Source organism: Polypterus senegalus, chromosome 8 (assembly GCF_016835505.1).
Source record: "Polypterus senegalus isolate Bchr_013 chromosome 8, ASM1683550v1, whole genome shotgun sequence".
In the NCBI taxonomy this organism is placed as follows: Eukaryota; Metazoa; Chordata; class Cladistia; order Polypteriformes; family Polypteridae; genus Polypterus; species Polypterus senegalus.
Window position 1 is genome coordinate 151,933,891 of NC_053161.1, and position 17,007 is coordinate 151,950,897.

General features: G+C 39.1%; 1 protein-coding gene across 1 annotated transcript in view; it reads right to left on the bottom strand.

Moving 5' to 3' along the window:
• Positions 1-2,415: 2,415 nt before the first annotated feature.
• The window catches only part of LOC120534389 (zinc finger protein 2 homolog), a 91,605-nt gene continuing 77,013 nt past the window's right edge, over positions 2,416-17,007 (bottom strand). The window contains exon 3 of the mRNA XM_039761940.1: positions 2,416-5,976. Coding sequence (XP_039617874.1) covers positions 4,919-5,976 — 1,058 coding nt within the window. The 3' untranslated portion in view covers positions 2,416-4,918. The remainder of the gene's footprint in view (positions 5,977-17,007) is intronic.

A 17,007-nucleotide genomic window follows, 5' to 3' on the forward strand; every position in this document is an offset into this window, starting at 1 on the left:
TTGGATTTTTTTTTCTCCCTAAATAATAAAAACCATCATTTAAAAACTGCATTTTGTGTTTACTTGTGTTATATTTGACTAATGGTTAAATGTGTTTGATGATCAGAAACATTTTGTGTGACAAACATGCAAAAGAATAAGAAATCAGGAAGGGGGCAAATAGTTTTTCACACCACTCTATCTATCTATCTATCTATCTATCTATCTATCTATCTATCTATCTATCTATCTATCTATCTATCTATCTATCTATCTATCTATCATCTACCTTTAGCTGGCCTCACCTCCCTATCTATCTAATTAGCAGAAAACTCAAGAACACCTGACTCTTTTTTAAACTTTTCCAAAGATTAGTTTGGTTCTTGGGCTGGTTGGATTAAAATTATTCTCATAACTGTCCTTATTTCTATGGCAGTTTTCATGCTCTTGGGTTGCTGTCTTATCCCGTGCATCCGAGCCCTTCTACAAAGGTTTATTAACGCCTCCACTAGGATTATCTCCTCAGCGCTGACCCTGACTCCTAGTACAAACCTTTTCTTCCATCCTCGATCCTTGCCCGAACTCTGATGATGCAGAAGTCTTATTAATTAATTTGAAAATTTTATGTGCAAAGGGGGGAATTGAGGAAGAGAAAACATTATTATTTAACTCACAAATATCAAGGACTGTATTTTGAATTAATCATGCTGCAGAGAGCTATATGATTTGTTCCTCATTTATGCAGAAAAAGAATTAAGCTGTGTGCACAGCATTAAGGGAATAACTTGCATCATTTATAAGAAACTGCTAACCTCTTGATAATAACAGAATAACCTGTGATATTATGAAATCAGCTGTGACCGGTTTCTGAACTCTTGCTTAAACTAGTTTAAGCATATTGCTAAAGACTTGGGTATGTAGCTAAATTCCCCCTGGCTGTTGTGCAAAAACATTGCATGTCTAAACAAGATAAGATATTGATCACTAAAGCTTGCTATGGTAATTTCTGCTTTGAACATGTAACAGATCTACTATAAAAGAGAGAAACTCCTTGGAATGTGAGGCTATCTGATCTAACTGTCAGTGGAACTGGCTGACAGGGGCTGCATAGTCTCTCTGCCACCAAGAATAAAGAAATTGCCTTTTTATTTTTTATTGGTGTTTGCCTGCTGTTGACTTGACTTTCGTCCACACTCTCCAGACTTGTATGCCTGGGATTGTTCTCTGACCTTAATTAAGTCTCACGAGGTGACCACAAGCCCACATACAATCCCATCCACACACCTTTGTATGAAGAAAGATAGCCCTGGAGCAGAGGTATGATGATATCAGTTAGGGAATGAAATAGTGCAAGGTAAAGGGCTATGGACAAGCTACACAAAGCACTCTCAATTTAAAATAGAGGTGCAGGATGCTCCATTACTCCAGGTCACAGGTAATTCAAACAGTTTAAGATTAAAAACAGAGATTTCCTAGCAAGAGGCAAAGACCAATTCAGCAGCAATTGTGCCTCGGCACATCTTCAGCCGAACAGGTGAGAGTCCTGAAGGAAGCCGAGATTAACAATGTCTGTCCCACAAACAGGCCAAAATACTGGATGGCTTAGTATTGGACTCCAAGCCATGAATGATCAAAGATGCGACAGTTACTTTAGCCATTCATGCGAGGTGAAGAAAAAACTCAGAAAACATAAATGAAATGGCATAACTTAGAAATGTAAAAGGATAAACCACCTGATAGGGGGAGAGTAAAAAACCACCACTTTACATTACATTAAATCTAAAACAAAAATATAAATTATAAATAAATAAATAAAAGGCAGTTGACACAAAAGGTCTTCCCACATCCTGCCCGGGCTGCATAGGACAAATAAAACATGGAAAATAAGGAGTTGTTATGTACCTACAGAAGATATGCAAATCAAGCATGAACTATTTAAATAACCAAAACCGGAATGGTAAATTTATAAGTAACCCACTAAAATACAGCAGAAAATCAAATGACAAGGTAGAAAGTGGGCATCCATCCAAACCCCTCACCAGCCCCACTTAAACATAACTACATTTGGTATAAAACATACAAAGAGAGAAAAGAAAAAAGGTAAGGGAACATCTACACAAAATCCATATCACCCCTTAAAAATACTAATAACAGACGCTGCCTTAAAAAGTATCAATGAGAAAGAAATTAGGCAGTAGATGGCAGAAAAGACATTCAATAAGGCAGCACACCATCTCAACTAGTGCTTCTGCTTCATGGTGCAGTGCATCATGGAAATAAAGATGTACAAAGCACTCACACACTTGTTAAATAAAAACTACTGAAAAAAAGAGACTGAGAAAGTTAAAGTTGAAACTCAGAAAGAATATTTAGAATTAAGGTGCGTTAGTCTTTACAAATAATAAAAGTATGATGCTAATAGAACTATAAGAAGCGTGACACTTATGTATTAAATAAGAATGTGCTAAGCTAACTGAACAAATGTAATCTAATGAAGATACTAAAGCTATAAGAATATAATAAATTTATTATTAATGTAATATACTGAACTAACCTTTATGTAACCCTTGATATGTTATTAGCAATGTGCGTGCAAAAAAGTATAAGGAAGTGATCATTGTCTAAAACCGCTGAGTTGTGAACACCTTGTAACCATTAGGAAAACTTGCTATAACTGGACTTATGTACATGCAAGCTAGAAGAAGTGTATTTCCTAAAACTGAAAATGCTGACCACTCTTTATCTGTAAAAAACAGTGTTTTTCTGCACATACAAATTCAGGATATGGACAGCGGCTACAGCAATCCATGTAATAACCTCAATATGAATTGCTATGTTTTTTTTTATTCTTGTCAACGAACTTGAGTATTTACAGGAAGTCTCTCTTTCCTGCTGGCAGGCTGACAGTCTGGAGCACACTGGAACATGACAGGGTCTGCAGCCTCCCTCTGCCACCAAGAATAAAAAAATTACTTTTTACTTTTCATTGGTGTCGGCCTTCTGTTGTTCTCGACTTCAGCGACCACAAAACCAAAGCCTAACAGAAGCACCAAGCTGGACAGTATTAAGGCCCAGGAGTCCAGCAAAGTTAAACTTTTTGTCAGCATGAGAAGCCTGATGGCACAAGCTTTCCATGTGTGGTTGATGATGCAGTCAAGTTTGACATGGAGCAGCTCACAAGGGAGAAGTTCCAGTAAACTGAGAATTGCTATAGCCTGCATACTTGATTAGGATCATCAAAGGTGATGCTCACTGAAATGTGAGACAATTTAAGACAAACTGAACAAATGAGGAATGGGCACAGACCTGCCACTTGTGTTTCCTGAATAGCAGGCTGCATTGCCTTCTTTACCACTGCAGTCAAGGCAAAGTAGTTGGCAAATGGATATATGCGGGGAACTTCATATGAAAGACTTCAAATTTTTCAGCTTGAAGATTGTTAGGAATTTTAATGTCAATGGCCTCAGGCAAGATGGATCCTGGCACAGGGGATACATCTTGTGCAAACACTCAATTATTAGAGCAAACCCAGATACAGTAGAAAAGATAGAGTGCCACAGTCTTTTCCAAATCTCTACTGTATTGCCATCTTCGAAATGCTCCTTTATACCAATGATGTGCACATTGCAGTGCCAATCTCTGTCCCCAAAGAGTGAGTTATGAAATTGAAAATGAGACTTTGAATGATCAGTGATCAGATCAGATCCTTGTGTTCATTTAGGGTTTTCACAAATTTGCTGACATCTTGAAAAAGTTTTTTCTGCTCAGCTTTCATCGCCACACACTCCCATTTGAAATCTTTGCTGAATGGTGTTCTGTATTGCAGTGAGCTGCTGCAATACAAATTACATTATATTTTCTAAGAAATTGGCAATGATTGCTTTGCTGAATTCTGTAGATGGTCCAGACTCTGCTAGAGTACCTTCATCGCTGGACTATCTGGTTTGCACTGTAATTTGCAGGATCCATTTGACTTATTCAGAGGGCAGGATGAGTAGAAATTACTTCGCAATACAAGTAATGTAGTGTGAGGATTTTGAAGGAAGGGAGGAGAGCAATGGACACAGAAGAGCCACCAAATCAATGTGACTTCTGCAACTGGAGGTCATATGGTCTCCAATGTTTTAAAGAGTAGTAGGTTTGCTATATTTTCAGCATCTCTCATGGTTTGGAGTCATCATGTGCATTTGTGTTCACACCAAAATGACTAGAGTGTACCTTAGCCCTAAGAGATGATCTTTCTGTGTGATTTTGTGAATTTTCAGGCAGTGTTGTTTGATTAACTTTTTATAATTCTCTTTAGAATCCCATTGTTAAAGGCAGTAAAAATCAAAATGGACATTCTGCTCAAACTTTCACTGGCATCACCATTCCTGTTGTACTGCTCCTGGCATTATCAGCCTTTTAAACCTCAAAGGCAGGTGGCACTACACAAATATTTTATAATGTTGTATTCTATCCAATGTACATCAAACATCATAAAGGTAAAACTTCTAATTTCATAGACTTCTCCACATGAAGACAATTTGTCAAAACTAAAAGGAGACACTCATTTCTTCCTTTCAATGTCTTCCTTCACAGCTTTATCTGTAATATGAATTGGTGTTTCTGAGCCAGAGCATTTGTTATATTTGTGAGATTTTTGAGGCTATCAGGTTTCTGGGGAATTGTTTACCACATTCAGTCTTTGTATGCATATGATGATGGCTCCTCTGGGAAATCTCTGCCACATTCAGAGGAGCAATATGGCTTCTCTCATGGTTAATTTCTCCAAATCTATTAAGATGTGAGTGAAGCTCATTCTTTACACTTGACACTTCAGTTGAATTACTGTATTTCTTACCCCCTTAAATGTGCAGTGTAGAACATGTAGAACCTGCATTATTCCAATAATGCTTCCTTTGGCAGTTCAAATGGAGTTATGGTAATTATTGGGGTATCAAGAAATGCCTGAAAGATTATTTTTATTAGTCCCGTTGATCCTGGCAGTATTTCTGTTGTTTTGTTGTACATTTGATATACAGTAACTCCCACTGCATCTATTGTATCTTCTGATGTGTGTCTGGAGACTATTACTATGAGAGAACTGCTTTCCACATTTAGAACAAGAATACGGCTTCTCTCCAGTGTGAATTCTTGCATGGTTCTGAAGACTTCTCTTGTCATAGAATCGTTTGTTACATTCAGAACAGCAATATGGCTTCTCTCCAGTGTGACGTCTGATGTGTGTCTGGAAACTGCTACTATAAGCGAATAATTTACCGCATTCAGGACAACAAAATGGTTTCTCTCCAGTGTGAATTCTTGCATGGCTACGAAGAGAACTCTTAGCAGAAAATCGTTTATCACATCCAGGACAGGCAAATGGTTTGTCTCCAGTGTGTATTCTTAAGTGGGTCAGAAGGTCTCTGTTGTCAGAAAACAATTTGCCACATTCAGGACAACTATATGGCTTCTCTCCAGTGTGAAATCTCTTGTGTGACTGTAGAACACTACTGTGGGAGAATTGTTTGCCACATTCAGAACAACCAAATGGCTTCTCACCAGTGTGAACTCTCGTGTGGCTAACAAGATGACTTTTCCGGTAGAATCGTTTACCACATTCTAGGCAGCAATATGGCTTTTCTCCAGTGTGAATTCTTGTGTGTATCTGAAGAGTGCTACTGTTGGTGAATTGTTTCCCACATTCAGCACAGCAGTGTCGCTTCTGTTGGTCTTTAAGATGATTTTTATCCTTAGATTTGTTGTTATAACTTCTTTCATTCTCTTTGCAGAAACCCAACATCACAGGATCTGTTTTCTTCCCCTGCTGATGAGTGTTCCCATCATTAATCCTCATTAGTTTCACAACACAAGTCATTAGTTTCACAGGTATGGAACTGTCCAGTTGAGATGTTGATAGCTTCATGTTTTCATTGTCTTGTGTCTGTTGTGGTCTCTGCCAAAGGTTGTGTTGAGCTGACAAATATGAAGAAAAAGGACTGTTCTGTTGTAAATCTGTAGAAACACATAAATAAGCAGATGTTCATATTGAGATATAACAAACTGAGGTGCATCAATCATGACTTACAAGAGCAATACTGAGGTGGTTGTTTTGTTGGATGAGTGTCTACCAATGTTAATGTGCTATAGTGTCAACAAGTTTCACAATGACAATTAAAAACATAACTAAAATTCAGCACAAAAACCTTTATGCCTATCAAAAACAATCTGCAAATTTTCTTTTTCCATTCACCTGACCATTTTCATACCTGTGGAGTGCTCTTCATGAAGCCAAAGCACCAGAATTGATCTTTGAAGCACTCACGTTAAACTAGTTGCTTTGAAGTTGTATGTGTAGCACCACTGAAGATCATTTCAAACTTTGTTATAAGTGAACAAAATACAAATTTGGCTTAAACATGTATATATAACATACAGATAAATAACTTTCATGATTTATATTTTCCTTTTGGTAAGGAGAAAGGCTTTGCAGCAGAACATCCCACTATTAATTTGCTGCACTGCATGGCTTGTGTGCAAAACTGTTTCTCAAGATGAAAGAAGCAATGAATACAGTCACCAAAATTGTCAACCACATTCACTCTACTTTAAACTTGCAGCATCGACCTTTTAAAATGTTGCTGAAAGACAGTGGAGCAGAGTGCACCAACCTCCTTCAGCACAATGATGTATGATGACTGAGCAAGGGACAGACTCTGGAGCATTTTTTTCTCGCTGCAAAATGAAGTATGGAATTCCTTTTAAATCTGAAATCTGACAGAACAGAAGAGTTTTCTTTGCTTATGTGAGATTTATACAAATATATTTATAAACTTGATGATTTGCATATATTCAAAGAGAGCCACAAGCACATAAGAAGTTAAGTATTGTATCTCACTGAGCACTAGTATTGTAAGGGTTAAACTTAAAAAGGCTTATGCCTATATATCAGTATATATATATATATATATATATATATATATATATATATATATATATATATATATATATATACATACAGTATATTATAAGTCAAAGGGGGGGATCTAAGCTTTCAGGCTGTAAATATTGGTGGTCAGCACTGAACCAGCAGTGATAGAGCCTGCCAAGTGGGCATGATAGATAGAGCAATGTGCACTCATTAAGCTGGAAGATATTGGTGGAGTTAACAGGAGGCAAGATGAGGGGAATGGAATGGAATGGAGGGAGTCAGATGAGGATGAAAAATGGGTTGCATGATAAGCCCTGTAATAAAAGTAACATTTGCCCATCACTCTGGGTTTAATTTGCCTGAATTGGGCCTGGATATGCACCTTACAATAAGGTCTGATTCTGTGGTCTATCCTGAGACAACAAGTGCCTTCTTTAGGCTGTGGGTGTCCACTCTGTCCGCTGCGACACTATCAGCTCCTCAAGAACTGTCACTGTTATCACACAGTAAATCACTTCCTTTGTCTCATGCTTTACGCATTGTTATTCAGCATGTTCCATCACCGCAAATGCTATGTCAACACCCACCCTCCCTAACCGCCACTGATCACTGGATGAAAATACATGGGTTGCTTGTGGTAGATGACTTCTTGTTTTAGAGTTAAAAGTTACAAGGGTTAAAGACCGCAGGAATATTTACTCAAATTCTTAATATAATTTCAGGACCCCTGCAGCACAGGTTAGCCCTGTAAGAGTGGTTGTTATGAAAACTAAAAATATTTTTCGTAAATAATTATTTTATTTCAGTTAATCTTTTCAGGTAATTTAATAGTTTAATTCAATTTTTCATTTTGGTTTTGTTAATTATTTTATTTCACTTTATGAAAATGTTTTTCTTTTAATACTTTCAGATTTGATTTTAGTTTTAACTCTAATAAACTTGTGCCAGACATAAAATTTTTGCCAGATATAGAAACGGGCTGTTTATTTCTGGAGTGAACCCAAATAGCACCATCACCTGTTGACATCATTTAAGACAGACTGTGTTTTTTAACCGTACTGGTCAAGTAGACATCAGCACTTTAAAAGTTGCCTGCTTGTGTGTTCTGCACGTTTTGTGTCCATCGCGTTGCCTGCACCTTACAGTTGTCATTTGTCCGTCTTTCTCTTTCTGCAGGGCTTTGAAATAAACTTCAAGACAATTAGTCAGGCCTGCTTTCATCAATACAAATCCCTGCCCCACGGAATTCATACTTAAATTGGCCACACACCAAATAGGGCAACTATCCTGGCGTGCTGTCTTCCAGTTGTTTGTGTCATAAACCTCCCACTCTCCCCCCATCAGCCAACTTGTCTCACACGTCCTTTCTGTCAACTGGCTTACCTAAATGTGTCTCATTTCTGCTCTCTCTGGTTTCTGCTCAAATGAGTAAAATCAGATACAATGAAATAAACTTTACAGATCAGAGTGACATACTGCAAACGTTGGCTACAGGTGCCTGTTTTAGTGATTGACACAGGCAGAGATTCGGTCAGAAGACAACTGTTTGGTCTGCTTGTGGTGAGCTGGTAAAACACTTGGCTGGAAGCAGCTATCCTTGTGCAAATAAAGCTCTACTCTGAGGGTGCAATACAGAATCCATATTAAAGTACAGATGCATTTCCACAGTAAAACACTTTGCTACTACACCTTAAAATAAACTTAACATTCTTTCTACTCTTCCATATAGCCCCATTAACTGCATTGAATGACTTTCCCATATTAACTGTAACTGCCTGAAATATGTCATTTGTTTTCATGGTACATAGGGATGGATGGATCACATTTACTATATATATATGAAGCTCCATTTTTGAATATGTGCTTTTCGGAACAACTACTGTTGTGTCAGAGAAATGGGTACCCTCAGCCCAAAGAAGGCACTCGAGAGTCTCAGGATGGGCAGCAGAATCAAGCTTATTGTATGGCATACATACAGACTTAATTCACATAGACTGAGTGCCCGGTGATGGGCAGGTCTTATCATGTAACCCATTACTCATCCTCATGTAACTTTGATCATTCCCTTCATCCTACCTCCTGCTAATTCCACCACTATATCCCAGTTTAATGAGTGCAGTACTCTGCTCTATCCATCATGCCCGCTTGACAAGCCCTATTTTCCTGCCTAATACCGGCCCAGTGCTCAGCACCACTATTTCCAGCCTAAAAGTTGACATTCTCTCTCTGCAAAAGAGGAGTCCACACTCTGACCTTTGACTTATAATATATTGGTGGCTTCTAGCTTACTTAAGAAAATAAAAAATATATAGGCATAAGCCTTTTTAAGTTAAACCCTTACAATACTAGTGCTCAGTGAGATACAATACTTACTTGTTATGTGCTCATGATTCTGTTTGAATATTATGCAAATCATCAATTGTATTAAAAATGATTTTTTATACTACTTTATACTACTAGGATCTTAACTCATCCTTTCAATTGAATAAGAAATCAGCTTTCCATTTCTACATTTAACCCCTTCTCTACATTTCTAGGATTATTTAATAAAGCATGTGATATACCTTTTCTCTATCCAAGAAAACTGTAATCAAAAACTTGTCTTACTACATACTCCAAAGTGAGCCTGCTCTTTAATGTGGTAAGCAACTGATTTATTTTTCACAAGAATTGCACTCTGCACACCACCGTTCTTTTCAACAGCTTGCAAATGTCAGATGTTAAAGAAACCTTAGACAAATTCCTATTCTTGTATATCTTTGCAACACCAAAATGGGTACAACTGCCATCTTCTGGATGGAGCAAACGTTCCTTGGCTTACAGATTATTTGCAAGATCTATTTCTTTCACAAATAAGTATATACATATACATACATACATACATACATACATACATACATACATACATACATACATACATACATACAGTATACATACACAAACACACATCCTCTCATTTGTGAGAACAGTATCTGCCAAATAATACAAAGAATACACGACATGTGTTTTGCCCTTATTGGGGCTTGTCAGGTGTACGCACTTTTGCATCCCATTGCAGGGATTGAACCTCTGATGTTAGCACCCGAGGCAAAGTTTCTGACGCAGAAGCACAGCATCTGGTTCGCTTATTTGGCAGGATGAAGATTGCAGTATTATATTCTTTTAACTCTGAATCACAATCTGATTATTAGGACCAACCACAAGTGTTGCCTGGTTTGTAACCACGTAATAATCAGATTGTGATTCAGACTTAAAAGAATATGTATACAAACACATATATACACACACACACACACACATACATATATACATATATACACAGTGGGTTGTAAAAGTATTTGACCCCCTAGAAAAAGTTTAAATTTCCTGTAATGTTTTTCTTTGAAAATCCATCTTTAGTTTCATACTTATACATATAAATGAGGGCCTCTTGGACATATCTGTGAAATCTGCTGTTGACTAAGTATTCGAGCCCTAAGAGCTTGCAGACTGTATGATTGTTAATGCAATGAGGCTAATGAAAACGGGTGTAAATAATCAAGCCATTCATCCTCTAGCTTGCTGACTGGTCTCTAAGTGACTATTTAGGCCAGTTCTTAGGAACATACAACTGGGAAATCAGCACAAGTGGCTTATTTGGTGAAACCTCAAAAACTGACGCAAATGAAGACAAGGGAACTTTCTAATGACTTGAGATGCACTGTGATTAAGAGGTTTAAAGATGGTGATGGTGCCAAGAAGATTGTCAAGCTCCTTAGCCTCAGTGTGTCGACTGTGAAGGCCATCATAGCAAAGTGGAAGACACCTGGAAGCATAGTGAACCGGCCTGTTAAAATAACAAAGAAAATGTCAAGAAAACTAGTCAGAGAAGTAAGACCAAATCCTAAGGTGACTCTCAGTGACCTGCAAAGCTCAGTATCTGCAGCTGTAGTGGATGTGCACAAGGCTACAATATCAAAGGTTTTGCACAGAGAGTGGCTGCATGGAAGAGTTGCCAGAAAAAAAAGCCACTACTAAAAAAATGTCATCTGAAAGCTCGATTAGAATTCGCTAACAGCCATCTTGACAAGAGTCCTGCATTCTGGAGTCATGTACTTTGGTCTGAGGAGACCAAAATTGAACTTTTTGGCCTCAACACAAAGGCGTGTGTCTGGCCAAAGTAAGGGCAAACACCATACCTACCATCAAGCATGGTAGGGTATGGGGTTATCATGCTTTGGGGTTGCTTCTCTAGGTCAGGCACTAGGTCCCTTGTCCATACTGAAGGAAGAATGGATAGTAAGAAGTATATCCAGATTTGGGAAGAAAACCTTCAAACGTCAGCCATGAAATTGGGACTTGGACAATGCCACCACTTTCGGCAGGACGATGACTCGAAACACTGTGCAAAAGAAACCAAAGCATGGTTTGACAAAAAGAAGATCCAGGTTTTGCAATGGTTTAGCCAGAGTGCGGATCTGAATCCGATTGAAAATTTGTAGCATGATCTCAAAATTGCAGTTCACAAATGAAAACTTTCGAACTTTGCCCAGTTGGACCAATTCTGCAAGGAAGAATAGGAAAAATTGCTAAGATGTGCTAAGCATGTAGATGGCTATTTAAAGCGATTGCAGTTATTGCCGCAAAGGAAGCTAGTACCAAGTATTGACTATGTGTCATGTGAATGGGGCCCATTACTTTTTCAACAGCATATTTCACAACATGACTGTCAATTTCCAATTGTTTAATTCACCAAGTTCTAAATGTTTCAAAATGTACACAGGGAAATAAGTTCACTGTGATACCTGCATGTGTGATTTTTATAGTTTGTAATGATGTAAGATGGAAATGCAATGACTTTCCGGAGGGGGTCAAATACTTTTTAAACCCACTGTACATATATACATACATATAAAGTGCTCAAAAAAACTAAAGGAACACTTTAAAAACACATCAGATCTCAACAGGGAAAAAAATCCTGCTTGATATCTCTACTGATATGGACTGGGTAATGTGTTAGGAACAAAAGGATGCCACATCGTTTGATGGAAATGACAATTATCAACCTACAGACAGCTGAAATTAAAGACACCCCAAAAATCAAAGTGAAAAAATGATGCCGCAGGCTAGTCCATTTGGCTGAAATTTCATTGCAGCAACTCCACGAGCTTGTATGCATGCCTGACGTCGCCATGGTGTCGACGGATGGTGTCCTGGGGCATCTCCTCCCAGATCTGGACCAGAGCATCACTGAGCTCCTGGACAGTCTGAGACGCAACCTGGTGGCGTTGGATGATCCGAAACATAATGTGACACCCAGAGGTGTTCTATTGGATTGAGGTCAGGTGAGTGAGCTTTGGGGCCAGTCAATGTTATCAATTCCTTCCACCTCCAGGAACTGCCTGCATACTCTCACCACATGAGGCCGGGCATTGTTGTGCACAAGGACGAACCCACACCCACTGCACCAGCACAGGCTCTGACAATGGGTCCAAGGATTTCATCCCGATATCTAATGGCAGTCAAGGTGCCGTTCTCTAGCCTGTAAATATCTGTGCGTCCCTCCATGGATATGCCTCCCCAGACCATCACTGACCCACCACCAAACTGGTCATGCTGAACGATGTTACAGGCAGCATAACGTTCTCCACGGCTTCTCCAGACCCTTTCACGTTTGTCACATGTGCTTTTGTGAACCTGCTCTCATCTGTGAAAAGCACAGGGCGTCAGTGATGGACCTGCCAATTCTGGTATTCTATGGTAAATGCCAATCGAGCTCCACAGTGCCGGGCAGTGAGCACAGAGTCCACTGGAGGATGCTGGGCTCTCAGGCCACCCTCATGAAGTCTGTTTCTGATTGTTTGGTGAGAGACATTCACACCAATGGCTGGCCTGCTGGAGGTCATTTTGTAGGCTCTAGCGGTGCTTACCCTGTTCCTCCTTGCCCAAAGGAGCAGACAGCGGTCAGTCCTGCTGATGGGTTAAGAACCTTCTACGAGGGGCCCTGTCCAGCTCTCCTAGAGTAACTGCCCGCCTCCTGGAATCTCCTCCATGCCCTTGAGACTGTGCTGGGAGACACAGGAAGCCTTCTGGCAATGACACATATTGATGTGCCTGTCATCCTGGAGAAGTTGGACTACCTGTGCAGTCTCTGTAGGGTCCAGGTATGGCCTCATGGTACAAGTAATGACACTGACCGTAGCCAAATGCAAAACGAGTAGAAAAACAGATAAGAAGGGAAAAATGTCAGTGGACTCCACCAGTTAAACCATTCATTCCTGTTTTGGGGGTCGTCTCATTACTCCCCCTCTAGTGCACCTGTTGTTAATTTCACAGCAAAGCAGCTGAAACTGATGAACAACCCCCTCTGCTACCTAACTGACCAGATCAATAGCTCACAAGTTTCATTGACTTGATGCTGTACTAGGATTAAAAAGTGTTCATTTCATTTTCTTGAGCAGTATATATACACATATACACACACACCCACACACACATATATATATATATATATATATATACACACACACATATAATATCTACTGTGTGCGCAAAAGAGTTCAACAGTTAAACGTCTGACAAACGTGCCTCACTTCAGGAAACAGTTTTCTTAGGATAGAAACTGCAGCTGTGAGTTGAAGGCCGAGGTCACAGCAGGGGCAGCTTTAGAGACACAGGCAGGCAGGCACTAAATTTTTATACAGAGTTTCGGGTTAGCAGCTAAAAATGCCAGCAGTCAGCAGCTGGCTATGTGAGGAGCTGCATAAGTTCAGGGGCCCATTATGGGAAGTGAGCTTTTAACTAATTAGAATAAAGAAGATAACGTACAGTGCATGATATTTGTCAATGAAGTACAAAGTATATCAATGAAGTATTTTATTTTGTGTAGCCAATAAGATGTATTATTTTATATTATAACTGAGATATGCAAATCTGGCATGTAACGATGAGTGTATCAATAAGGGTTACACCCTTTTTTCTCGGAGAATCCCTCCTGTTAATCTATTAACTGAAAGGGTCTCCCATTTTGATAAAAGAAATAGAGACAGATGACAAGCTTCCTCATGCTAGGTTATGTATTGTGATACCATAACAAAAATGGACAGTGAATATATACTTTTGTTAATTTGTTAATTATACATATAAATCTACTAATATTACGGAAACAAAATGGGAAAATGAACAATAAAGAAGCCGTCCTTTAAGGTAAGTTAGAAATTGATAATTATTTAAATACATAATGATAAAAGCTTAAAAGTAAAGCATAATTCTTTGGATTACATTTATGATCAACATACATTTTTAAAATGCTAAAACTTTACACTTTTATATTTCATTATTATTACTGCGATTTGAATAATATTTGAAAAATGTTTTCCTATTTTTGCCCACAAAGTTGAATTGTGTACTCTTGGATGTGTTACTGCCACCGGTTGGGCAGAGGGTGAAGTACTCAGGCCATATTAAATTGCTTGGCAGGGTCGGCCCAGGAGGTCACAGAGTGAAGGGCCGGGGCAACTCAACTAGAGTGGGAAAACCTTATGATGTGCGTATTTGTGCATATGTGAAAATCTTATTAAAATAAATCCTTAAAGGTGTCATTTTTTATTTCAAATAGATTTAAATGAATTTAGTAGAAATGTGAAATTGTCACATTAATAAATTTTAACTGCAGCGAGTTCTCATGTTATAGAATTCCCACTTGTTCTTTAATAATGAAAGTCATAGCCAATCCATTCAATCTTTGAGAGGAAAAAAAAATGCCAGGCCCTTTCTCATAAATATAAAAGTGGTAATGTTGTCAGTGTTTCTTAAACTACAGACTGCAACTCAAACGGCACCAAGTGACATCTCACCCTCTATATAGTTTCTTTGTATTATGGTAGTATGTGATCTGAGACATGGCTTATAAATAATGATGTTCACACATCACAGATAGCTTTTGTTTCTATGGCAAGAAAGCATAATAAATATTCCCCACGGCACCAACACTAGTCTCACAACTTGTGACTCAATCAAATAGAGAAGAGTGACATCTAGACACGTTCCAGTAGAAGAAACTGGAAGAGAGGAAATATTGAAGTGTTTAAACAAAAATGAGAAGCAAGGAGGTGACAATTTGTGGGCTGTTAAAGGTGGGGTGAGGGGTTGAGTCAAAATGGTGAAACTATATACTGTTGTGGCAGTGGCCACAGATGATACAGTGGCATAAGTGGAATCCAAATCTGTGCCAGGGGTGAAAACAAAATTTCGTGTTAAGTTTAACCTGCCTACAGAACGTAATTAAGAGGATGAAATAAACTGTAGTTAACATTCACCCAGCATTCAGCACACGTCAGTCATGTAGTGGCCTGTCCTCCTAATTCACTGTATACGATGACAGGCAGCTTAAACTCATTACACTTTTAGGACATCAGAGATATTTGATTAACTTGTTCATGTAATTTGGAAAAGTTAAAACTGAAGCAGAAAACTCTCTCTGAATATTAATGTACAGAGAACAAAGATAATGCATAAAAGAGCTTAATGCTGCCGTTAATGATAATACAGGGACATATATTCTGTTCAGGGCTGGATTTTCCTATAGGCTAACTAGGCTTCAGCCTAGGGCCTCAAGATCAAGAGGGGCCTACATTCAAATTGTTAGCAATTTGAACAAACTTAAAAATGGGAGGTGAAAGGGCCTCATAAGTGGAATAGCCTAGGGCCTCTTTTCATCTAAATCCGGCCCTGGTTCTGTTGTAACTCCCGTTAGGATGAAACAATCTGAACCAAAAAAAAAAAAAACACGCTATATACCTTTACATATGTGTAATCGATTGCATTACATGCAATGTTCGAAGTGATTTCCGTGCTCTGCCAGACACATTGGGTACAATGAGAAAATAATTAAAACATGAATATCCATACCCTCAGAAAATCTAATTAGATTTCTGTACATTAAAACTGGTTGCATTTAAATTAGGGTTAGGGTTAGGGTTAGGGTTAGGGTTAATGAGTACTTTATATTAATTGTATTTTAGATTCTGGTTCTTGGAACTTTGACAGCTGAAAAAGCAATGCAAACATGGATGAAATGTTAAGCGTAATATCGTTACATGTGCTGCTTGCAAGCCTCTTGCTGAAAATGATTCAGAACTGGTCCGCTTGATCGTTTTCAAATAAGATGGATGAACTCTCTGCTCTCATAGTGGGTCACATCACACACAGCTACAGTGACATTTTGTATTTTACGCACAGCTGGTACTGTTTCAATGCTGGATGGATTTCATCTTAATCAAGCAGACGGAGACCCAGTAATGAATGAGGAATGGTGGAAAAGAGAGCAGATATGAAAACTAATTCAACTACAGTTTGTAACTCAGGACATTGAAAATCTGGCTGTTGGAATGCCTTCATATTACATCCTGAGAGATAAATGACATCATCCTTATTAATGTTTATCTTCTCATTCTATAGTTATAATACGTGATGACAACAACCATATGACTTTAAAGGGACCTATGACAAACCTCTGTCCATTTGTATCATGTTCCACTCAAGGAAATAAACAAGCTAGATCTACTCTATTCAAATGTCCAAGACACCTTTAAGTGTAAATTTCCGGCACCTTTAGGCATATGTCACCACAACCGGATTCATTTTATTACCAGTGTGGAGGACTGCCGGCTTCTCATGCCGGTCAGCACCCCCAGGCCGCCAGGAGGAGCTCTCCTGACAGCAGGATCGTGCCCCGAGGTCCAGCAGGGCCTTATGGACTTTGTAGTGTCTATACACAGCCCTGCTGGATACCTTGGGGACCACCAGGAGTCGCTGTGGGGGGGCTTATGGGCCCTGTGAGGCCGTATGACCCGGGAGTACGTCACGGTCATGTGACGGGAAGAAATGTCGTGCTCTCGGGTTGAGTAAAAGGACTGATTGCCCTGACCCGGAAGGAATTAGGAACTATGGATTGATGGGACAGGAACACCTCCGGGTCAGGGGCTATAAAAGGACGGTGCCTCAGTCCAGACACTGAGCTGAGCTGGGAGGGAGAGGAGCAAGTGTCTGGGCGAGGAGGAGAGTTTATTGTTGAGGGAATTGTGTTTATTATAGTTAATAGTTTGAGTAGTGTGGAAGGTGCTTTGTGCACAGTG